This window comes from Oncorhynchus nerka, unplaced genomic scaffold (assembly GCF_034236695.1).
Source record: "Oncorhynchus nerka isolate Pitt River unplaced genomic scaffold, Oner_Uvic_2.0 unplaced_scaffold_1111, whole genome shotgun sequence".
In the NCBI taxonomy this organism is placed as follows: domain Eukaryota; kingdom Metazoa; phylum Chordata; class Actinopteri; order Salmoniformes; family Salmonidae; genus Oncorhynchus; species Oncorhynchus nerka.
Genome location: NW_027040208.1, coordinates 1 through 25,000, shown reverse-complemented (window position 1 = coordinate 25,000; position 25,000 = coordinate 1). Strand labels below are relative to the sequence as shown.

Here is a 25,000-nt window from a genome sequence, read left to right as displayed (position 1 = left end):
CTGAACAAGGCAGTTAACCCACTGTTCCCAGGGCCGTCATTGAAAATAAGAATATGTTCTTAACTGACTTGCCTAGTTAAATAAAGGTTAAAAATAAATTATCCTGTTTCCATCTCCTCTTTTCAGTGTTATACTGATCACATAAAGGAAGCTGTTTATAGATCACATACAGGAAGCTGTTTATAGATCACATAAAGGAAGCTGGAGGCTGCCCTGTTAGGAGGCTGCCCTGTTAGGAGGCTGGAGGCTGCCCTGTTAGGAGGCTGGAGGCTGCCCTGTTAAGAGGCTGACCTGTTAGGAGGCTGCCCTGTTAGGAGGCTGCCCTGTTAGGAGGCTGACCTGTTAGGAGGCTGCCCTGTTAGGAGGCTGGAGGCTGCCCTGTTAGGAGGCTGCCCTGTTAGGAGGCTGCCCTGTTAGGAGACTGACCTGTTAGGAGGCTGCCCTGTTAGGAGGCTGACCTGTTAGGAGGCTGCCCTGTTAGGAGACTGGAGGCTGACCTGTTAGGAGACTGCCCTGTTGGGAGGCTGCCCTGTTAGGAGACTGCCCTGTTAGGAGACTGCCCTGTTAGGAGGCTGCCCTGTTAGGAGACTGCCCTGTTAGGAGACTGCCCTGTTAGGAGGCTGCCCTGTTAGGAGACTGACCTGTTAGGAGGCTGGAGACTGCCCTGTTAGGAGGCTGCCCTGTTAGGAGGCTGGAGACTGCCCTGTTAGGAGGCTGCCCTGTTAGGAGGCTGCCCTGTTAGGAGGCTGGAGACTGCCCTGTTAGGAGGCTGCCCTGTTAGGAGGCTGCCCTGTTAGGAGGCTGACCTGTTAGGAGACTGACCTGTTAGGAGGCTGCCCTGTTAGGAGGCTGCCCTGTTAGGAGACTGCCCTGTTAGGAGGCTGCCCTGTTAGGAGACTGCCCTGTTAGGAGGCTGCCCTGTTAGGAGGCTGACCTGTTAGGAGGCTGCCCTGTTAGGAGGCTGACCTGTTAGGAGGCTGCCCTGTTAGGAGACTGCCCTGTTAGGAGACTGCCCTGTTAGGAGGCTGCCCTGTTAGGAACATAACATGTTTCTAGGAGTTAGTAACATAACATGTTTCTAGGAGTTAGTAACATAACATGTTTCTAGGAGTTAGTAACATAACATGTTTCTAGGAGTTAGTAACATAACATGTTTCTACTCTGTTAGGAGTTAGTAACATAACATGTTTCTGGGAGTTAGTAACATAACATGTTTCTAGGAGTTAGTAACATAACTGTTAGGAGTTAGTAACATGACATGTTTCTAGGAGTTAGTAACATAACATGTTTCTAGGAGTTAGTAACATAACATGTTTCTAGGAGTTAGTAACATAACATGTTTCTAGGAGTTAGTAACATAACATGTTTCTACTCTGTTAGGAGTTAGTAACATAACATGTTTCTAGGAGTTAGTAACATAACATGTTTCTAGGAGTTAGTAACATAACATGTTTCTAGGAGTTAGTAACATAACATGTTTCTAGGAGTTAGTAACATAACATGTTTCTAGGAGTTAGTAACATAACATGTTTCTACTCTGTTAGGAGTTAGTAACATAACATGTTTCTAGGAGTTAGTAACATAACATGTTTCTAGGAGTTAGTAACATAACATGTTTCTAGGAGTTAGTAACATAACATGTTTCTGGGAGTTAGTAACATAACATGTTTCTACTCTGTTAGGAGTTAGTAACATAACATGTTTCTAGGAGTTAGTAACATAACATGTTTCTAGGAGTTAGTAACATAACATGTTTCTACTCTGTTAGGAGTTAGTAACATAACATGTTTCTAGGAGTTAGTAACATAACATGTTTCTAGGAGTTAGTAACATAACATGTTTCTAGGAGTTAGTAACATAACATGTTTCTACTCTGTTAGGAGTTAGTAACATAACATGTTTCTAGGAGTTAGTAACATAACATGTTTCTAGGAGTTAGTAACATAACATGTTTCTAGGAGTTAGTAACATAACATGTTTCTAGGAGTTAGTAACATAACATGTTTCTACTCTGTTAGGAGTTAGTAACATAAACATCCTGCTGCACCGTTACAACATCCTGCTAAACTGTGTTCGACCAATAAACATCCTGCTAAACTGTGTTCGACCAATAAACATCCTGCTAAACTGTGTTCGACCAATAAACATCCTGCTGCACCGTCACAACATCTGCTAAACTGTGTTCGACCAATAAACATCCTGCTAAACTGTGTTCGACCAATAAACATCCTGCTAAACTGTGTTCGACCAATAAACATCCTGCTGCACCGTCACAACATCTGCTAAACTGTGTTCGACCAATAAACATCCTGCTAAACTGTGTTCGACCAATAAACATCCTGCTAAACTGTGTTCGACCAATAAACATCCTGCTGCACCGTCACAACATCTGCTAAACTGTGTTCGACCAATAAACATCCTGCTAAACTGTGTTCGACCAATAAACATCCTGCTAAACTGTGTTCGACCAATAAACATCCTGCTAAACTGTGTTCGACCAATAAACATCCTGCTGTAACCCTGAATGCTGTTGTTGATGCTGAATATATTCCTCATGAAGCCAAACAGAGAGAGAATAAAGAAGAAATGGCTTCCAGACCTGGATTGAGACTGAAGCTGTAGCGTAGACTGGAGTGATGAAACAGTTTACAGTTATTTCAACCCCCCCCTCGCTCTGTCTCCCTCTTCCTCTCTCTCTTTCTCTCTCTGTCTGCCTTTCTGACTCTCTCTCTCTCTCTCTTTCTCTCTCTGTCTGTCTTTCTGACTCTCTCTCTCTCTCTCCCTCTCTTTCTCTGTCTGTCTGTCTGTCTGTCTGTCTGTCTGTCTGTCTGTCTGTCTGTCTGTCTGTCTGTCTGTCTGTCTGTCTGTCTCTCTCTCTCTCTCTCTGTCTGTCTGTCTGTCTGTCTGTCTGTCTGTCTGTCTGTCTGTCTGTCTGTCTGTCTGTCTGTCTGTCTGTCTCTCTCTCTGTCTGTCTGTCTGTCTGTCTGTCTGTCTGTCTGTCTGTCTGTCTGTCTGTCTGTCTGTCTGTCTGTCTGTCTCTCTGTCTGTCTGTCTGTCTGTCTGTCTGTCTGTCTGTCTCTGACAATTTATCTGATTTAAATCAGATTTTAAACTTACCCCTAACCTACCCCTAACCTACTCCTAACCTACCCCTAACCTACCCCTAACCTACCCCTAACCTACTCCTAACCTACCCCTAACCTACCCCTAACCTACCCCTAACCTTAACCACCCTGCTTACCTTATGCATAACCCAAACCTCAGATGAAGACCCAAAAATCACATTTTTGTAGCCATATTTTGGACTTTGTGGCTGTGGAATCTGACTTTGTGGCTGTGTTATTTAGTGGAATTCCTTCACTGAAGGCAGCGACGTGAGCAGCGAAGGCCGCGTTATGACTCTGTGCCGCCCCCTGGTGTTCAGTAAAAGAGAAACACCGTCAGCTGCAGAACAGGACGACGTTTCAAACATCAGGAAACGCCCACTTTAGTTTATCGCACGTGTCAATAATGTTTGGTATCAAGTGACCCCTTGCGAGGCGCGCGGAAGTCAATTAACGGGAATCATTCTCCGGTGAGCAGAGTTTAGACTTTCAAGTATCGCAGCTGAAGTTTGACGCAGGTAACACATTTATTTTTTTACAATATCGTCATCGCTGGATAATTGTGTCCTAGATAACGATATCAAATAAGGACCGACTTTTGGCCTTGTTCTCTTTCAACTAGAATACAAGTCCCTTGTGTGTTTGAGGCCTGTGTGGTAAGATGGAGTGGCGAGAACAGACCAGTGTGACCTGTGAAGACGCCTTCACTGAGGCTCAACGGTGGATGGAGGTAGGTTGGAGCGAATTAATTTATAACCACGTCGAAAACATCTCGTTTGATCCGTGATTGGGTTGTGATGTGACGAACTAAATATATCCAGGTAAATGCTTTTGATAAGACTACAGCAGCCTACAGAGCTCTACGTCAAAGGTGTCTCACACTTTTTAAGAGGAAAGTTCATTGTTCCCGCTAGTCCAAACTTAGACCTGTCTTATTCATTATCTAATTACATTTGGGTAATTGTTCCACGTGATACATTTTACAGCCAGAGGCTCACTCATTAAATCTACTGGTTTATGATAACATCACCTAATGACACGTAAAAATCTGATATAATCCTGTAAATGCAAATAATTGGTGACGATGTTGACAGTGGAAGCCACTGTGGAACTGAGTGTGAACTGTGAACGTGTTCAGTTTTAAGAGTGTGGTCATATAGATCAATACACGTATAAAAGAACACGGGTGACTTCACCGTTTTGCAAATAGAACCTTGAGGGTGAGATCTGTGCTGTTGGGAGTGGATGACGTCATGCACGTCTTTGTGCTTTCTGAGATGTGCTGTTTGGGAGTGGATGACGTCATGCACGTCTTTGTGCTTTCTGAGATGTGCTGTTGGGAGTGGATGACGTCATGCACGTCTTTGTGCTTTCTGAGATGTGCTGTTTGGGAGTGGATGACGTCATGCACGTCTTTGTGCTTTCTGAGATGTGCTGTTGGGAGTGGATGACGTCATGCACGTCTTTGTGCTTTCTGAGATGTGCTGTTTGGGAGTGATGATCGTCATGCACGTCTTTGTGCTTTCTGAGATGTGCTGTTTGGGAGTGGATGACGTCATGCACGTCTTTGTGCTTTCTGAGATGTGCTGTTTGGGAGTGGATGACGTCATGCACGTCTTTGTGCTTTCTGAGATGTGCTGTTGGGAGTGGATGACGTCATGCACGTCTTTGTGCTTTCTGAGATGTGCTGTTTTTGCATTTTGAATCGTCACATTTTATATACACGTTACCACGGCTCATATGATTCCCTCATGTAGTTTTCCTCATCGGACAGTGGCAGTGTTGAGCTTCAGAGAGGTGGCAGGCTGCGTTCTGTTCCCTCTCAGAGGTAGAGGATAGGGGAACGAGGGGTAGGGGACAGGGAGAGGTGGCAGGCTGCGTTCTGTTCCCTCTCAGAGGTAGAGGATAGGGGAACGAGGGGTAGGGGACAGGGAGAGGTGGCAGGCTGCGTTCTGTTCCTTCTCAGAGGTAGAGGATAGGGGAACGAGGGGTAGGGAACAGTGCCCAGTACCATTCAGATGGGGAATTGTGGCATTGTGTTGTGTGACAAAACTGCACATTTTTGTGTCCTTTTATTGTACCCCAGCACAAGGTGCACCTGTGTAATGATCATGCTGTTTAATCATCTTGATGTGCCACACCTGTCAGGTGGACGGATTATCTTGACAGGTTTAAAATACTCACTAACAGGGATGGACACAATTTGAGAGATGTTTAATTTCAGCTCGTGGGACCAACACATCACATGTTGTGTTTTTTATGTGTCTTGTTCAGTGTAGTTGAAGTCTACATGAAACTATATTACGTACAAACACTTGTCTGTGGACATCTCATTACCATAACACTACCATAACACTAAACTACCATCAGTTTTTAAATAAACACTTTTATTACCCATGATGCATCATCTAGAGGAGTAATAGATGTAACTGTTTGCATTTTAGTTTTTTTACCTTAATTTAACGAGCCGAGTCAGTTAAGTTAAATAAAGAACACATTTTAATTTACAATGAAGGTTTTCTGGGTAGTAGGTGTTCTCAGACTGGGCTTCTTGTTTTCCAACACCCTCCTTTACCCCCGCTTGGCTCTCTCTGTACCCACCCCCGCTTGGCTCTCTCTGTACCCACCCCCGCTTGGCTCTCGCTGTACCCACCCCCGCTTGGCTCTCGCTGTACCCACCCCCGCTTGGCTCTCTCTGTACCCACCCCCGCTTGGCTCTCTCTGTACCCACCCCGCTTGGCTCTCTCTGTACCCCGCTTGGCTCTCTGTTACCCCTGCTTGGCTCTCTCTGTACCCCGCTTGGCTCTCTCTGTACCCCGGGCTTGGCTCTCTCTCTGTATCCCCCGCTTGGCTCTCTCTGTACCCCCGCTTGGCTCTCTCTGTACCCCCGCTTGGCTCTCTCTGTACCCCCCTGCTTGGCTCTCTCTGTACCCCCGCTTGGCTCTCTCTGTACCCCCCGCTTGGCTCTCTCTGTACCCCCCGCTTGGCTCTCTCTGTACCCCCGCTTGGCTCTAGGTAAGTATAGATCATAATCTGTGATCCAAGAGCACATTTAGTTAAAAAAAAATTGCACTTGCATGTTTGCTTGTTAGTTTATCTAAGATGTGACAGTGGTATTGTGTTCTTTCCTCTTCCTGTATATAGGAAGTGACAAATAAATCATTCGGAAGCAACAACTTCCGCTCTGCTCTGGAGAATGGAGTCCTGCTCTGCCAGTGAGTACTATGGGAACTGTAGTCTGTATATATCTGGAGAATGGAGTCCTGCTCTGCCAGGGTGTATTATGGGAACTGTAGTGTCTATCTGGAGAATGGAGTCCTGCTCTGCCAGGGTGTATTATGGGAACTGTAGTGTCTATATCTGGAGAATGGAGTCCTGCTCTGCCAGGGTGTATTATGGGAACTGTAGTGTCTATCTGGAGAATGGAGTCCTGCTCTGCCAGGGTGTATTATGGGAACTGTAGTCTGTATATATCTGGAGAATGGAGTCCTGCTCTGCCAGGGTGTATTATGGGAACTGTAGTGTATATATCTGGAGAATGGAGTCCTGCTCTGCCAGGGTGTATTATGGGAACTGTAGTGTATATATCTGGAGAATGGAGTCCTGCTCTGCCAGGGTGTATTATGGGAACTGTAGTGTCTATATCTATCTGGAGAATGGAGTCCTGCTCTGCCAGGGTGTATTATGGGAACTGTAGTGTATATATCTGGAGAATGGAGTCCTGCTCTGCCAGGGTGTATTATGGGAACTGTAGTGTCTATATCTGGAGAATGGAGTCCTGCTCTGCCAGGGTGTATTATGGGAACTGTAGTGTCTATATCTGGAGAATGGAGTCCTGCTCTGCCAGGGTGTATTATGGGAACTGTAGTGTATATATCTGGAGAATGGAGTCCTGCTCTGCCAGGGTGTATTATGGGAACTGTAGTGTATATATCTGGAGAATGGAGTCCTGCTCTGCCAGGGTGTATTATGGGAACTGTAGTGTCTATATCTGGAGAATGGAGTCCTGCTCTGCCAGGGTGTATTATGGGAACTGTAGTGTATATATCTGGAGAATGGAGTCCTGCTCTGCCAGGGTGTATTATGGGAACTGTAGTGTCTATATCTGGAGAATGGAGTCCTGCTCTGCCAGGGTGTATTATGGGAACTGTAGTGTATATATCTGGAGAATGGAGTCCTGCTCTGCCAGGGTGTATTATGGGAACTGTAGTGTATATATCTGGAGAATGGAGTCCTGCTCTGCCAGGGTGTATTATGGGAACTGTAGTGTCTATATCTGGAGAATGGAGTCCTGCTCTGCCAGGGTGTATTATGGGAACTGTAGTGTATATATCTGGATAATGGAGTCCTGCTTTGCCAGTAGTGATGAATGAATCCCATAGGCTGTGGTTCTATAAACACCTTAGTGGTTTAAATACCAGGTCCTGGTGTGGTGGATGTTCACGCTGTCTAACTCGTCTGTTCTTCCCTCTGTCCCTCCCCTTTTCTCAGTCTAATCAACCAGTTGAAACCAGGCCTTATTAAGAGGGTGAACACGCTGTCTACTCCAATGGCCGGACTGGTGAGTTCACTGCGTGTAGCCGTTCTACATTTCATATGAGAAGGCAGAGGAATCTCCTGTCTGCCAGGGTGTATTATGGGAACTGTAGTTCTACATCTCATATGAGAAGGCAGAGGGATCTCTTGTCTGCCAGGGTGTATTATGGGAACTGTAGTTCTACATCTCATATGAGAAGGCAGAGGGATCTCCTGTCTGCCAGGGTGTATTATGGGAACTGTAGTTCTACATTTCATATGAGAAGGCAGAGGGATCTCTTGTCTGCCAGGGTGACAGTAGTTAGACGACCCGGGTCTTTCAGGAAGTCGTCCTCTGTGGTTTCCTGCTTGTCGCTCGGCGGTTCCTGCTTAGTGTGACAGATCTGAAACTGTCTAAGGATCTAGTGATGTGATGAACATGACGGGGCTGAGTGGGGCAGTCGGGCTGAGTGGGGCAGTCGGGCTGAGTGGGGCAGTCGGGCTGAGTGGGGCAGTCGGGCTGAGTGGGGCAGTCGGGCTGAGTGGGGCAGTCGGGCTGAGTGGGGCAGTCGGGCTGAGTGGGGCAGTCGGGCTGAGTGGGGCAGTCGGGCTGAGTGGGGCAGCTCAACACATTTGGTTCAGAGGTCAAACTGTCAAGGTTCCACTTGTTTGGAAAGGATCCTGGAAAGCTATTAAGAGACTCCTCCCACCAGTCATATGATCATCCTTAGGCCAAGCCTTCTGATTGTTCTGTATGGTAACTCTCAGTACTGCCCCTCCCCTCTCTGCCCCTCCCTCTCTGCCCCTCCCCTCTCTGCCCCTCCCCTCTCTGCACCTCCCTCTCTGCACCTCCCCTCTCTGCACCTCCCCTCTCTGCACCTCCCCTCTCTGCACCTCCCCTCTCTGCACCTCCCCTCTCTGCACCTCCCCTCTCTGCACCTCCCCTCTCTGCACCTCCCCTCTCTGCACCTCCCCTCTCTGCACCTCCCCTCTCTGCCCCTCCCCTCTCTGCCCCTCCCCTCTCTTCCAGGACAATGTGAATGTGTTTCTGAGAGCGTGTGGGACACTCGGTCTACACGAGGCTCAGCTGTTTCATCCTGGAGACCTGCAAGACCTGTCCACACGTGCTACACTCCGGTAAAACGCCTTTTATTTGGTCAATATATATATAATGTTTTGTAGAACAAATCAAATGGAAGTGAAGGATTAATATGGTTTTCATCCCCAGCTGCTGGACTTATAGTGATGTTAGACGGTGCCTGTTCTGTTAGACGGTGCCTGTTTGTTAGACGGTGCCTGTTTGTTAGACGGTGCCTGTTTGTTAGACGGTGCCTGTTAGACGGTGCCTGTTTGGTTAGACGGTGCCTGTTTGGTTAGACGGTGCCTGTTTGGTTAGACGGTGCCTGGTTTGTTAGACGGTGCCTGGTTTGTTAGACGGTGCCTGGTTTGTTAGACGGTGCCTGGTTTGTTAGACGGTGCCTGGTTTGTTAGACGGTGCCTGGTTTGTTAGACGGTGCCTGGTTTGTTAGACGGTGCCTGGTTTGTTAGACGGTGCCTGGTTTGTTAGACGGTGCCTGGTGGAGGGGCTGTTCATTAGATGGTGCCTGTTTTGTTAGACGGTGCCTGTTGGAGGGGTGGTTCATTAGACTGTGCCTGTTGGAGGGGCTGTTCAGTAGACGGTGCCTGTTGATGTATAGACTGTGTTTAATGTATTTCTTGGCCAGCGTCTCACTGGTTGGAACGTTAGTGTACACGGACTGGACTCACTAATGACATGCTGCGCACGCTGGCCTGTGGTTGTGTGTATCGGGTTATACAGCCAGTTCTGTGTTATCACTGATTGCATGGTGTTGATAGTGGGTTGTTTGACTTGGCAGCTAAATCACGTGGCTAGATGAGTAGTCCACAGTATGGTGTTTCACATGAGTCCTATCAGACTATTTAAACAGAATTATATTTTATAGACTGTCCATAATAGATCACCTTTTTGTTAGTGAGAAGCCTTTGGGTAAACGTTAGTCAGTGTGTGTCGTCTATGCTCGGACTAAGAGTTCTCATTTTCTTCTCAGGTGTGCAGAGAGCAAAAGGAGGCTGAAAAACGTAAGTGGATTTGTACTTTGTGTTCACTGAAAGGTATTGAGCTGTAACTTGGAACTGTCATAATTCCCATCGCAGAATCTCTCACTGTGTAACAGCCCTGCTACTACTGTCCTCTAGTCTACGTCGTGACTGGGAGCAGCCTGTCCTCTAGTCTACGTCGTGACTGGGAGCAGCCTGTTCTCTAGTCTACGTCGTGACGGGCAGCAGCCTGTTCTCTAGTCTACGTCGTGACTGGGAGCAGCCTGTTCTCTAGTCTACGTCGTGACTGGGAGCAGCCTGTTCTCTAGTCTACGTCGTGACGGGCAGCAGCCTGTCCTCTAGTCTACGTCGTGACGGGGAGCAGCCTGTCCTCTAGTCTACGTCGTGACGGGGAGCGGCCTGTCCTCTAGTCTACGTCGTGACGGGGAGCGGCCTGTCCTCTAGTCTACGTCGTGACGGGAGCGGCCTGTCCTCTAGTCTACGTCGTGACGGGGAGCGGCCTGTCCTCTAGTCTACGTCGTGACGGGGAGCGGCCTGTCCTCTAGTCTACGTCGTGACGGGGAGCGGCCTGTCCTCTAGTCTACGTCGTGACGGGGAGCGGCCTGTCCTCTAGTCTACGTCGTGACGGGGAGCGGCCTGCCCTCTAGTCTACGTCGTGACGGGGAGCGGCCTGCCCTCTAGTCTACGTCGTGACTGGGAGCGGCCTGCCCTCTAGTCTACGTCGTGACTGGGAGCGGCCTGCCCTCTAGTCTACGTCGTGACTGGGAGCGGCCTGCCCTCTAGTCTACGTCGTGACTGGGAGCGGCCTGCCCTCTAGTCTACGTCGTGACTGGGAGCGGCCTGTCCTCTCCAAAGCTGTGATCTCTCCTCCAGGTTCTAATCACCATCTACTGGCTGGGTCGGAAGGCCCAGGCGGATCCCTTCTACTCTGGCCCTCAGCTCAACCTCAAAGCGTTCGAGGGACTACTGGGCATCGCTCTGTCCAAGGTAACACGCTCCCTCACCTTAACCCTCAGCTCAACCTCAAGGCCTTCTAGGGACCACTAAGCTTAGCTCTATGGTGTGGTACTGCTCCTCTGTCTGTACCCCAGACCTGAACCCACTGGGTTTATCTCTGGTCTGTACCCCAGACCTGAACCCACTGGGTTTATCTCTGGTCTGTACCCCGGACCTGAACCCACTGGGTTTATCTCTGGTCTGTACCCCGGACCTGAACCCACTGGGTTTATCTCTGGTCTGTACCCGGACCTGAACCCACTGGGTTTATCTCTGGTCTGTACCCCGGACCTGAACCCACTGGGTTTATCTCTGGTCTGTACCCCGGACCTGAACCCACTGGGTTTATCTCTGGTCTGTACCCCGGACCTGAACCCACTGGGTTTATCTCTGGTCTGTACCCCGGACCTGAACCCACTGGGTTTATCTCTGGTCTGTACCCCGGACCTGAACCCACTGGGTTTATCTCTGGTCTGTACCCCGGACCTGAACCCACTGGGTTTATCTCTGGTCTGTACCCCGGACCTGAACCCACTGGGTTTCTCTCTGGTCTGTACCCCGGACCTGAACCCACTGGGTTTCTCTCTGGTCTGTACTCCGGACCTGAACCCACTGGGTTTCTCTCTGGTCTGTACCCCGGACCTGGGGCTAATACATGTACTACTGATCCAATGGATATTTTTAAATGTGCAAACTCCAAGCTAAATAAAAATGTGTGTCCCCCCCCCGTGTGTCCCCCCCGTGTGTCCCCCCCCGTGTGTCCCCCCCCCCCCGTGTGTCCCCCCCGTGTGTCCCCCGTGTGTCCCCCCGTGTGTCCCCCAGGCTCTAGAAGAAACCCCCAGAGGCAGTGTAACAGACAGGGACTACAGTGATGTGATCTACCCAGAGAGGGATGATGAGCTGCTGCCTCTAACCCGGTCCCAGACACCCGGCTACAGCAGAGAGGACTCCGTAGAGAGCTTTAACTCGGCCCTGAGCTTCGGCTCAGGGAATCCCGTACCCTCAGCTGTATCTCTGACTCCATCCTGAGGGCCGGCAGCGAGGGTAACGACCGGAATATGTTGTTATAGTCGACAGCGTTGGCTGGTTTTTAGTCAGAATACGGTCAACGCAGGATGTGGGGAGTTACCGGTCGATACGAAAATACGCTACCAACAGAATCCGAAGTTAACGGTCACAATATTAGTAGTCACTATCAGGAATGTCGCTCTTCCCAGAGAAGGACGTGCTTACGGCCACGGCCTTTGCCTGCCCCCGTCCTCCCCGTCCTCCCCGCCCCCCGTCCTCCCAGCCCCCGTCCTCCCAGCCCCCGTCCTCCCTGCCCCCATCCTCCCACCTCTCTCCTCTCAGTGAGACATTCCATCTGGTTCCACACGGGTCTGATAATGGGCTCATGCCTGGAGCGGGCCGGAGGTGGGGCGCTAGAGGCACCCTATTCCCTACGTAGTGCACTACTATAGACTAGAGCCCTATTCCCTACGTTGTGCACTACTATAGACTAGAGACACCCTATTCCCTACGTAGTGCACTACTATAGACTAGGGCACTGTAAAACCCTATTCCCTACGTAGTGCACTACTATAGACTAGAGGCACCCTATTCCCTACGTAGTGCACTACTATAGACTAGAGCCCTATTCCCTACGTTGTGCACTACTATAGACTAGAGCCCTATTCCCTACGTAGTGCACTACTATAGACTAGGGCACTGTAAAACCCTATTCCCTACGTAGTGCACCACTATAGACTAGGGCACTGTAAAACCCTATTCCCTACGTAGTGCACTACTATAGACTAGGGCACTGTAAAACCCTATTCCCTACGTAGTGCACTACTATAGACTAGGGCACTGTAAAACCCTATTCCCTACGTAGTGCACTACTGTAGACTAGGGCAGTGTAAAACCCTATTCCCTACATAGTGCACTACTATAGACTAGGGCAGTGTAAAACCCTATTCCCTACGTAGTGCACTACTATAGACTAGGGCACTGTAAAACCCTATTCCCTACGTAGTGCACTACTATAGACTAGAGCCCTGTAAAACCCTATTCCCTACGTAGTGCACTACTATAGACTAGAGCCCTATTCCCTAAGTAGTGCACTACTATAGACTATGGCACTATGAAACCCTATTCCCTACATAGTGCACTACTATAGACTAGACACCCTATTCCCTACGTCGTGCACTACTATAGACTAGAGCCCTATTCCCTACGTAGTGCGCTTATATAAACCAGAGCCCTATTAGTAGTGCACTACGTAGGGAATAGGGCTCCATTTGGGACCCTGTTAGGGATGCTCCCTAATGCCGCTCCACCGTTGACTTCTCTCTGGCGGCTGTCTAGGTGCGCTACCTTCTCTCTGATGGACTCCTACTGGTCTGTGAGCTCCTCTCCCTCCCTCCTCTCTCCTCTCTCTCTCTCTCCCTCTCCCTCTCTCTCTCTCTCCCTCTCCCTCTCCCCTCTCCCTCTCTTCTCCCCAGACTCCAGCAGTGACGTGGAGGCGGAGAACTCTTTTAGGATGAAGGCGGCCGAGGGCAGAGAATCGGGACTGAGGAACTGGGGCAACGTACCTGCACCCTTCCAGAGGAAGAAACGTGAGGAAAACCGAATTAAGGGCTGCCTCCCGAGCCCCCTCACCAGGTACTGTGATGTCATACCTACCCAATGACTGTTTTAAAGAATAATTGTTCATCTTCGTTTAGTTAGTTGCTTTACCTGAGGACCACGTTTAGTTTTCTGCTAGTCGAATTTGCCTGGTGTGGAGGTTTCTATTCAGCTCCGTTGTGTAGGTGTCAACGTGCTGATGTAATACACGTCAACGTGCTGATGTAATACACGTCAACGTGCTGATGTAATACACGTCAACGTGCTGATGTAATACACGTCAACGTGCTGATGTAATACACGTCAACGTGCTGATGTAATACACGTCAACGTGCTGATGTAATACACGTCAACGTGCTGATGTAATACACGTCAACGTGCTGATGTAATACACGTCTACGTGCTGATGTAATACACGTCTACGTGCTGATGTAATACACGTCTACGTGCTGATGTAATACACGTCTACGTGCTGATGTAATACACGTCTACGTGCTGATGTAGTACACGTCTACGCGCCGATGTAGTACACGTCGACGCGCCGGTGTAGTACACGTCGACGCGCCGGTGTAGTACACGTCGACGCGCCGGTGTAGTACACGTCGACGCGCCGGTGTAGTACACGTCGACGCGCCGGTGTAGTACACGTCGACGCGCCGGTGTAGTACACGTCGACGCGCCGGTGTAGTACACGTCGACGCGCCGGTGTAGTACACGTCGACGCGCCGGTGTAGTACACGTCGACGCGCCGGTGTAGTACACGTCGACGCGCCGGTGTAGTACACGTCGACGCGCCGGTGTAGTACACGTCGACGTGCTGATGGCTGATGTAGTACACGTCCACGCGCTGATGGCTGATGTAGTACACGTCCACGCGCTGATGTAATACACGTCGACGTGCCGATGGCTGATGTAATACACGTCCACGTGCCGATGTAATACACGTCCACGCGCCCGATGTAATACACGTCCACGCGCCGATGTAATACACGTCAACGTGCCGATGGCTGATGTAATACACGTCAACGCGCCGATGTAATACACGTCAACGTGCCGATGGCTGATGTAATACACGTCAACGCGCCGATGTAATACACGTCAACGTGCCGATGGCTGATGTAATACACGTCAACGCGCCGATGTAATACACGTCAACGTGCCGATGGCTGATGTAATACACGTCCACGCGCCGATGTAATACACGTCCACGTGCCGATGGCTGATGTAATACACGTCCACGCGCCGATGTAATACACGTCCACGCGCCGATGTAATACACGTCGACGCGCCGATGTAATACACGTCGACGCGCCGATGTAATACACGTCGACGTGCTGATGGCTGATGTAATACACGTCGACGCGCTGATGTAATACACGTCGACGTGCCGATGGCTGATGTAATACACGTCGACGTGCTGATGTAATACACGTCCACGCGCTGATGTAATACACGTCTACGCGCTGATGTAATACACGTCAACGCGCTGATGTAATACACGTCCACGCGCTGATGTAATACACGTCCACGCGCTGATGTAATACACGTCCACGCGCTGATGTAATACACGTCAACGTGCCGATGGCTGATGTAATACACGTCCACGCGCTGATGTAATACACGTCCACGCGCTGATGTAATACACGTCAACGTGCCGATGGCTGATGTAATACACGTCAACGTGCTGATGGCTGATGTAATACACGTCGACGCGCTGATGTAATACACGTCGACGCGCTGATGTAATACACGTCGACGCGCTGATGTAATACACGTCGACGCGCTGATGTAATACACGTCGACGCGCTGATGTAATACACGTCGACGCGCTGATGTAATACACGCCGACGCGCTGATGTAATACACGTCGACGCGCTGATGTAATACACGTCGACGCGCTGATGTAATACACGTCGACGCGCTGATGTAATACACGTCGACGCGCTGATGTAATACACGTCGACGCGCTGATGTAATACACGTCGACGCGCTGATGTAATACACGTCGACGCGCTGATGTAATACACGTCGACGCGCTGATGTAATACACGTCGACGCGCTGATGTAATACACGTCGACGCGCTGATGTAATACACGTCGACGCGCTGATGTAATACACGTCGACGCGCTGATGTAATACACGTCGACGTGCTGATGTAATACACGTCGACGTGCTGATGTAATACACGTCGACGTGCTGATGTAATACACGTCGACGTGCTGATGTAATACACGTCGACGTGCTGATGTAATACACGTCGTCGTGCTGATGTAATACACGTCGACGTGCTGATGTAATACACGTCGTTGTGTTTTCTACATTCCAGGAAGTTGGAATCGACTGTTTAAAATAAAAAACATTGTCACATTTTTAAAATTTTTTTTTTTATTTGACCTTTATTTAACTAGTCAAGTCAGTTAAGAACAAATTCTTATTTTCAATGACGGCCTAGGAACAGCGGGTTAACTGCCTGTTCAGGGGCAGAACGACAGATTTGTACCTTGTCAGCTCGGGGGTTTGAACTCGCAACCTTCCGGTTACTAGTCCAACGCTCTAACCACTAGGCTACGCTGCCGCCCCGCGTAGACTACATTACATTACGAACCGAACCTCATGTTGTTGACCTAACTCTGATTGCTGATTTGCTTACCATAGCGACAGCGACTCGGACGCCGACCGGCCCCAGCCTGACGTCGTCACGGACGACCTGGCCAGTCGACGGTTCCGCTCCCCTTCACCAGCCACGCCCACAAATTTTGCGGTACCCATGAGCCCGCAGGGCACGTTGAGGCTGTGGACAGGAAGCCCTCGCCTGTTTAGGATTGACTCCTCTCCCAGACACACCGCAGTGTTCTCTCCCAGGTCAGACAGAGAGAGAGGCGTTCGTGTTTAATGGCTTTATATCAAGGTTGTGATTGTCATCACGCTAACGGCTACTGAAACAACTAGCGTGAGGCTGGTCCTGTCATCACGCTAACAGCTACTGAAACAACTAGCGTGAGGCCGGTCCTGTCATCATGCGAACAGCTACTGAAACAACTAGCATGAGGCCAGTCCTGTCATCACGCTAACGGCTACTGAAACAACTAGCATGAGGCCGGTCCTGTCATCAAGCTAACGGCTACTGAAACAACTAGCATGAGGCCGGTCCTGTCATCACGCTTAACGGCTACTGAAACAACTAGCATGAGGCCGGTCCTGTCATCACGCTTAACGGCTACTGAAACAACTAGCGTGAGGCCGGTCCTGTCATCAAGCTAAAAGCTACTGAAACAACTAGCATGAGACCGGTCCTGTCATCAAGCTAACAGCTACTGAAACAACTAGCATGAGGCCGGTCCTGTCATCAAGCTAACGGCTACTGAAACAACTAGCATGAGGCCGGTCCTGTCATCACGCTTAACGGCTACTGAAACAACTAGCATGAGGCCGGTCCTGTCATCAAGTTAATGTCTACTGTAACTACTAGCGTGAGGTTTTACGTTTGTCTGGATTACTGACATTTCATTTTCTTCAACTGCCACAGGTGGTTTGATTACTCTGGGACCGTCTTTGTACCCTTTAGGCTCCAACAAACAAGTTTGGTGAAAGTAGTTTGCCTGTTTCCATGACATTCCTGGAACAGAGCTAGCTGTTGTTTTCCACTAACCCTGGTCGTGCTCAACATGGGTATGTAGTGTTGAACTGTGAAAGGTGTGGCTGCTCCTAACTCTACCCGAAGCCCCGAGGTGACTGTGACTGTGTTTAGTGGGCATATTGTCCACCTCAGAGTGTTGACGACTACTACAACACAGACGGCTCTGGTTAGCAGCAGTTCCACAGCGTTGTGTGACCAGTGCTCCTAACTCTTTACTCGACGCCTCGCTGAAAGGGACTCTCTGTGTTTTTGTATTGGGAATGTCCACTGTTAACACGGACGGCTGTCCCCGGTCTGTCCTCTGGTTCAACAGCAGCAGCGCTGCAGCGTCTCCGTTCCCTCCCAACCCGTTCCACCACCCCCCGTCTTCCATCACCCTCTTCTCCGAGGTGGAGCGCTCCATCGACGAGGAACTCCTCCTGATGGAGCTGTGTGAGGAAGACTCTGAGGAGGGACGAGAGGATCCTGACCCTGTCAAAGATGATCTGTACGCTCGGCGGGTGGAACTGGCCCTCCACCAGACAACCTCCAACCCTGGCTACAACCGCTTCCTGCCCCGCTATTGGACTCCCGAGGAGGAGGTGCACGTCAGGACCATCAGGCTGGGCTCTCAGAGGAGACCCTGGTACCACAAGATGTATAGATTGAGGTCTGGATCTGTCCCGTTACTGTGGGATGTGGCTGGGTTTGAATAATCCTAACTCTATCCCTAACCCTGGTGTACTGGGTCATGACTGGGTTTGAATAATCCTGACTCTATCCCTAACCCTGGTACAGGAACTAGGTCATGACTGGGTTTGAATAATCCTCACTCTATCCCTAACCCTGGTACAGGAACTGGGTTTGAATAATCCTAACTCTATCCCTAACCCTGGTACAGGGACTGGGTTTGTATAATCCTAACTCTATCCCTAACCCTGGTACAGGAACTGGGTTTGAATAATCCTAACTCTATCCCTAACCCTGGTACAGGAACTGGGTTTGAATAATTCCGACTCTATCCCTAACCCTGGTACAGGAACTGGGTTTGAATAATCCCGACTCTATCCCTAACCCTGGTACAGGAACTGGGTTTGAATAATCCTGACTATCCCTAACCCTGGTACAGGTAGATGTGGGTTTTGTGCCATGGCTGGGTTCGACTTAAGCTGGGTTTGGATAATGCTTGACGTTGACGTTTGGTGTTCAACTCTTGTGTGAGAGAACCAGAATCCCTCAATGCTAATCATTAAGAGCCTCTCCGTGTGAGAGAACCAGAATCCCTCAATGCTAATCATTAAAAGCCTCCGTGTGAGAGAACCAGAATCCCTCAATGCTAATCATTAAGAGCCTCTCCGTGTGAGAGAACCAGAATCCCTCAATGCTAATCATTAAGAGAACCAGAATCCCTCAATGCTAATCATTAAGAGAAACAGAATCCCTCAATGTTAATCATTAAGAGAAACAGAATCCCTCAATGCTAATCATTAAAAGAACCAGAATCCCTCAATGCTAATCATTAAAAGAACCAGAATCCCTCAATGCTAATCATTAAGAGCCTTGCAGTGTGAGAGAACCAGAATCCCTCAATGCTAATCATTAAAAGAACCAGAATCCCTCAATGCTAATCATTAAGAGCCTCTCCATGTAATCCCTTGTGTGAGAGAACCAGAATCCCTCAATGCTAATCATTAAAAGCCTCACCGTGTGAGAGAACCAGAATCCCTCAATGCTAATCATTAAGAGCCTCTCCGTGTGAGAGAACCAGAATCCCTCAATGCTAATCATTAAGAGAACCAGAATCCCTCAATGCTAATCATTAAGAGCCTCTCCATGTAATCCCTTGTGTGAAAGAACCAGAATCCCTCAATGCTAATCATGAAGAGCCTCTCCGTGTGAGAGAACCAGAATCCCTCAATGCTAATCATTAAGAGAACCAGAATCCCTCAATGCTAATCATTAAGAGCCTCTCCCTGTAATCCCTTGTGTGTGAGAACCAGAATCCCCAAACTTTTACATCAACGCTTTGCTCTGCTTTTCACCATGTCAGTTCATTCTCTCAACATTTAGGAATTTCCATTTTTTTTCCACTTCCTGTTTTCCTTTCTGTTAATCTTGCCCTGTTTAATCTCCTCTCTTCCTCAGTTTCATCCCTTTCCTTCTCTCTCCTTCCCCTCTTCTCTCCTGTTTGTAGCCGAAAGACAACAGGTTCCTCAGGGTGATTCAGGCTGTGACATCACTCCCTGGCTCGTTGTTCCTGTCTTGTCTGCACCCCCTCCAGCCAGCCACCCCCTCCCTCCAGCCGCCCCTCCCTCCCTCCAGCCACCCCCATCCCGACTTTACCTTCACCCCTGTATCCCAGTTCAGTGCTTTGTGCAACCGAAAATGAACTATTTCCGAAGAAGTAGATTTTAAACTAGGCTTGTGTGGTATCCAGATTGTCATGTCTTCATACCGACCTTTGATCCATCCTGAGATATTCAGTAATACCGGCACTGAACACAAGGGCTGCCATTTTCAAACTCCACTGAGCCTCTGTAATCCGAAGGTTAGCAATGCTAACCACTACATGTAAAATCCCATAGAGAATGCTAACGGACGCATTGCAAACATTTCTTGATCCAGGAGGGGATTATCTGTTATCACGCAAAGCTTGATTTTTGGAAGAAGCTAACCACTTAGCTAGGTAGCTAACTAGCTACTAAATTAGCTAACCACTTAGCTAGGTAGGTAGCTAAATAGCTACTAAATTAGCTAACCACTTAGCTAGGTAGGTAGCTAAATAGCTATTAAATTAGCTAACCACTTAGCTAGGTAGGTAGCTAACTAGCTAACCACTTAGTTAGGTAGCTAACTAGCTATTAAATTAGCTAACCACTTAGCTAGGTAGGTAGCTAACTAGCTACTAAATTAGCTAACCACTTAGCTAGGTAGGTAGCTAAATAGCTATTAAATTAGCTAACCACTTAGCTAGGTAGGTAGCTAACTAGCTAACCACTTAGCTAGGTAGCTAACTAGCTATTAAATTAGCTAACCACTTAGCTAGGTAGGTAGCTAACTAGCTACTAAATTAGCTAACCACTTAGCTAGGTAGGTAGCTAAATAGCTATTAAATTAGCTAACCACTTAGCTAGGTAGGTAGCTAACTAGCTAACCACTTAGCTAGGTAGCTAACTAGCTATTAAATTAGTTAACCACTTAGCTAGGTAGGTAGCTAACCACTAGCTAAATTAAATTAACCACTTAGTTAGGTAGCTAACCAACTTAGCTAGCTAGCTAACCACTTAGCTAGCTAACTAGCTATTGGCTAGGTAGGTAGCTAAATAGCTATTAAATTAGCTAACCACTTAGCTAGGTAGGTAGCTAAATGGCTATTAATTAGCTAGGTAGGTAGCTAACTAGCTAACCACTTAGCTAGCTAACCTATTAAATTAGCTTAGCTAGGTAGCTAACTAGCTATTAAATTAGTTAACCACTTAGCTAGGTAGCTAACTAGCTATTAAATTAGCTAACCACTTAGCCAGGTAGCTAACCACTTAGCCAGGTCAGGTAGCTAACCACTTAGCCAGGTAGTTAACTAGCTACTAAATTAACTAACCAGAGCATTTAATACATTTTAGACATTTTAGACGTTTAACTTTATTTTAAAACTTAAAAATAATATCACCCTTTTGGAGGATAAAAAATAACCTCATATTTACAGCTTGTTTACTTTCTACACAGTTTGTCTTCATTTGTTTACAGTAGTTACACAGCAAGAATAAAGTAATTAGATATGTTGATATACAGCACCAGTCAAAAGTTTGGACACCTACTCATTCAAGGGTTTTAATTTAATTTTTTTACTATTTGTTATATTGTACAATAATAGTTAAGACAAACGATGAAATAACACATGGAATCATGTAGTAAGCAAAGTGTTAAACAAATTAAAATATATTTGTGATTCTTCAAAGTAGCCACCCTTTGCCTTGACAGCTTTACACACTCTTGGCATTCTCTCAACCAGTTTTATGGGGTAGTCACCTGGAATGCATTTCAATTAACAGCTATGACTTAAGTTAATTCGTAATTTCTTTCCTTGATGCATTTGAGCCAATCAGTTGTGTTGTGACAAGGTAGGGGTGATATACAGAAGATGCCAAATAGGGCTAAAAGACCAAGTCCATATTATGACGAACAGTTCAAATAAGCAAAGAGAAACAACAGTCCATTACTTTAAGACATGAAGGTCAGTCTATACGGAACTTTGAAAGTTTCTTCAAGTGCAGTCGCAAACACCAAGCACTATGATGAAACTGGCTCTCATGAGGACCGCCACAGGAAAAGGAAGTCCCAGAGCTACCTCTGCTGCAGAGGATAAGTTCATTAGAGTTAACTACACCTCAGATTGCAGCCCAAATAAATGCTTCAGAGTTCAAGTAACAGACACATCTCAAGCTCAACTGTTCATAGGAGACTGTGTGAATCAGGCCTTCATGGTTGAATTGCTCTAAAGAAACCTCAACGAAAGGAAACCAATAAGAAGAGACTTGCTTGGGGCCAAACCAATAAGAAGAGACTTGCTTGGGCCAAAAGAACACGACCGGTGAAAATCTGTCCATTGATCGGAGTCCAAAGTTGACTTTTTGTGTTTGTTGTTCCAACCGCCATGTCTCTGAGACACAGAGCATTTGAACCGTGAAGCATGGAGGAGGCGGCGTGATGGTGTGTGGTTCCCACCGTGAAGCATGGAGGAGGCGTGATGGTGTGTGGTTCCCACCGTGAAGCATGGAGGAGGAGGCGTGATGGTGTGTGGTTCCCACCGTGAAGCATGGAGAAGGAGGCGTGATGGTGTGTGGTTCCCACCGTGAAGCATGGAGGAGGTGTGATGGTGTGTGGTTCCCACCGTGAAGCATGGAGGAGGCGGCGTGATGGTGCGAGGCTGCTTTGCTGGTGACAGTCCGTGATTTATTTAGAATTCAAGGCACACGTAAGCAGCATGGCTACCACAGCGAAACGCCATCCCATCTGGTTTGGGCTTAGTGGGACAATCATTTGTTTTTCAGCAGGACAATGACCCAACACACGTCCAGGCTGTGTAAGAGCTATTTGACCAAGATGGAGAGTGATGGAGTGCTGCATCAGATGACTTGGCCTCCACAATCCCCCGACCTCAACCCAATTGAGATGGTTTGGGGTGAGTTGGACAGCAGAGTGAAGGAAAAGCAGCCAACAACTGCTCAGCATATTTGGGAACTCCTTCAAGACTGTTGCAAAAGCATTCCAGGTGAAGCTGGTTGAGAGAATGCCAGGAGCGTGCAAAGCTGTCATCAAGGCAAAGGGTGGCGACTTTGAAGAATCTAAATATAAAATGGATTTATTTAACACTTTTTTTTTGACACTATGATTCCATGTTATTTCATAGTTTTGTCGTCTTCACTATTATTCTTAATGTAGAAAATAGTAAAAATAAAGAAAAACCCTTGAATGAGTAGGTCAAATAGTCCTTTGCCTAGTGGTTAGAGCGTTGGACTTGTAACCGAAATGTTGCAAGATCGAATCCCTGAGCAATGTTCAAGTACTATCATAGAACGTGGGCTTTTAGACCCACACCTCGTGTAACTTTTCTCTCTTATTAGTTATATCTCTGGCAAAGATTTAGGTGTGAATTCCATCCTGTAATTAGATCACCTGGCGCGTTCTGCACTACAGTGAGACTCAACGCTTCGGCCTCAACATCACATGACTGGGGACTATCGGTAAGCGTCATAATGGAACCATTGTGACCGGTAAAACGAACGCCATCTTTATCTCCTAACATATTGTAGAAGTTGACTGCAAGTATTTACTTAAAGTAATATTATACTAATTATTATACTTTATCTAATATTCAAATGTATTAATTTCAAGTAGTTTTAACGCTATTTGAGAAATAATTCCCGTGGCTATATCCAAATACCCAAGCCTACTTTTAAACCACGTCATTGTGACAATTTATAGCTTTTTAAACGAGCTTGCGACAAGCTTATCACCTTTGTCATATCGGCAGGGACCGAGCCTTCCGTTAAAATCTACTGCGAAGGGCAGGACTGGAGTCCTTTGTTTAAAAAGAAATGTAAGCTACGTGCTTGCCCATAATCATCATGCAAATAATATTGCCCTGTAGATGTGCTACCAAAGTGATTGAGGCTGTAAACATTTTATATGAAGCCTTTATTGAGAAGTGTTTTTAATGCTAAAGGTGTATTGTTGACGTTGTAGTTATGACGATCTCTCCGTCTCCCACACACACGGCATCGGGTCGGCAGGGTAGTCTAGTGGGTTAGAGCGTTGGACTTGCATCCTATGCATCCTATTCATAATGGCTTCAGGTCAAAAGAAGCCTCCAAGAAAATGAAATGGGGTTTTAGATTTCAGATTTGAACTGTGATGTACCAAACTAACAATGTAACAGTGGGTCAATAAAACGACATGGTCTTTAAAAAATAAAGTATTTGGCGTTAGTGTGATGAATGTTAGCGTCGGTCGCGGCCCGCGTGTAATATGAATGGTTTGGACGGTGTCCTTGCTTGATCTACGTCGGTCGCGGCCCGGTGTGAATTTGGATAGTTCGGATTCCGTCCTTGTTGTAATTAGAGCTTTCACTAGTGTTGCACGGTATACTGAAACTTCGGTATGTTTTTTTTTTTTTTTAAATACTAGAAAATGAAAAACGGGTTCTGTACTAGAATTTGTTACTTTCAGTATTTCTATCAAATGTGTCTGACTTCTAATGATTGAGAGGATCTGTCTATCAGTGCAGCCGATGTCTCCTTTATAGCGAGAGTCCCTTCACTGTTCCACTTCCTCATTGTTATCTCTAGTCTATCCTGAGGAACCACTGGGAGCCTGGACTGCTTCATGTTATCTCCTCTCTCATACTGACCGGAGTCTGTCCTGAGGAACCACTGGGAGTCTGTCCTGAGGAACCACTGGGAGTCTGTCCTGAGGAACCACTGGGAGTCTGTCCTGAGGAACCACTGGGAGTCTGTCCTGAGGAACCACTGGGAGTCTGTCCTGAGGAACCACTGGGAGTCTGTCCTGAGGAACCACTGGGAGTCTGTCCTGAGGAACCACTGGGAGTCTGTCCTGAGGAACCACTGGGAGTCTGTCCTGAGGAACCTCTGGGAGTCTGTCCTGAGGAACCACTGGGAGTCTGTCCTGAGGAACCACTGGGAGTCTGTCCTGAGGAACCACTGGGAGTCTGTCCTGAGGAACCACTGGGAGTCTGTCCTGAGGAACCACTGGGAGTCTGTCCTGAGGAACCACTGGGAGTCTGTCCTAAAGGAACCACTGGGAGTCTGTCCTAAAGGAACCACTGGGAGTCTGTCCTGAGGAACCACTGGGAGTCTGTCCTGAGGAACCACTGGGAGTCTGTCCTGAGGAACCACTGGGAGTCTGTCCTGAGGAACCACTGGGAGTCTGTCCTGAGGAACCACTGAGTCTGGGCTGAGGAACCACTGAGTCTGGGCTGAGGAACCACTGGGAGTCTGGGCTGAGGAACCACTGAGTCTGGGCTGAGGAACCACTGAGTCTGGGCTGAGGAACCACTGAGTCTGGGCTGAGGAACCACTGAGTCTGGGCTGAGGAACCACTGAGTCTGGGCTGAGGAACCACTGAGTCTGGGCTGAGGAACCACTGAGTCTGGGCTGAGGAACCACTGAGTCTGGGCTGAGGAACCACTGAGTCTGGGCTGAGGAACCACTGAGTCTGGGCTGAGGAACCACTGAGTCTGGGCTGAGGAACCACTGGGAGTCTGGGCTGAGGAACCACTGGGAGTCTGGGCTGAGGAACCACTGGGAGTCTGGGCTGAGGAACCACTGGGAGTCTGGGCTGAGGAACCACTGAGTCTGTCCTGAGGAACCACTGAGTCTGGGCTGAGGAACCACTGGGTCTGGGCTGAGGAACCACTGGGTCTGGGCTGAGGAACCACTGAGTCTGGGCTGAGGAACCACTGAGTCTGGGCTGAGGAACTGAGTCTGGGCTGAGGAACCACTGGTCTGGGCTTGAGGAACCACTGAGTCTGGGCTGAGGAACCACTGAGTCTGGGCTGAGGAACCA

At 48.2% G+C, this 25,000-nt stretch overlaps 2 protein-coding genes across 3 annotated transcripts in view; one reads left to right on the top strand and one right to left on the bottom strand.

Annotated features, from left to right (window-relative positions):
* The window catches only part of LOC135570089 (Krueppel-like factor 12), a 23,165-nt gene extending 20,499 nt beyond the window's left edge, over window positions 1–2,666 (bottom strand). The window contains exon 1 of the mRNA XM_065016155.1: window positions 2,600–2,666. The gene's annotated coding sequence lies outside the window, so the exon portion shown is untranslated. The remainder of the gene's footprint in view (window positions 1–2,599) is intronic.
* Window positions 2,667–3,178: 512 nt separating this feature from the next.
* On the top strand, window positions 3,179–19,404 carry LOC135570088 (LIM domain only protein 7-like). 2 transcript variants are annotated; one of them, XM_065016152.1, is made up of 10 exons: window positions 3,179–3,622; window positions 3,727–3,834; window positions 6,249–6,319; window positions 7,596–7,665; window positions 8,650–8,756; window positions 9,689–9,719; window positions 10,572–10,685; window positions 11,517–11,738; window positions 13,178–13,337; window positions 19,113–19,403. In XM_065016152.1, exons 2-8 carry the CDS (start codon window positions 3,766–3,768, stop codon window positions 11,721–11,723), a joined length of 669 nt encoding a protein of 222 aa, XP_064872224.1. In that variant the 5' UTR covers window positions 3,179–3,622; window positions 3,727–3,765; the 3' UTR covers window positions 11,724–11,738; window positions 13,178–13,337; window positions 19,113–19,403. The 2 variants fall into 2 exon arrangements, with proteins under 2 accessions (XP_064872224.1, XP_064872225.1); XM_065016153.1 differs by lacking the exon at window positions 3,179–3,622 and having other exon boundaries at window positions 3,640–3,834; window positions 19,113–19,404.
* The last annotated feature ends 5,596 nt before the right edge of the window (window positions 19,405–25,000 follow it).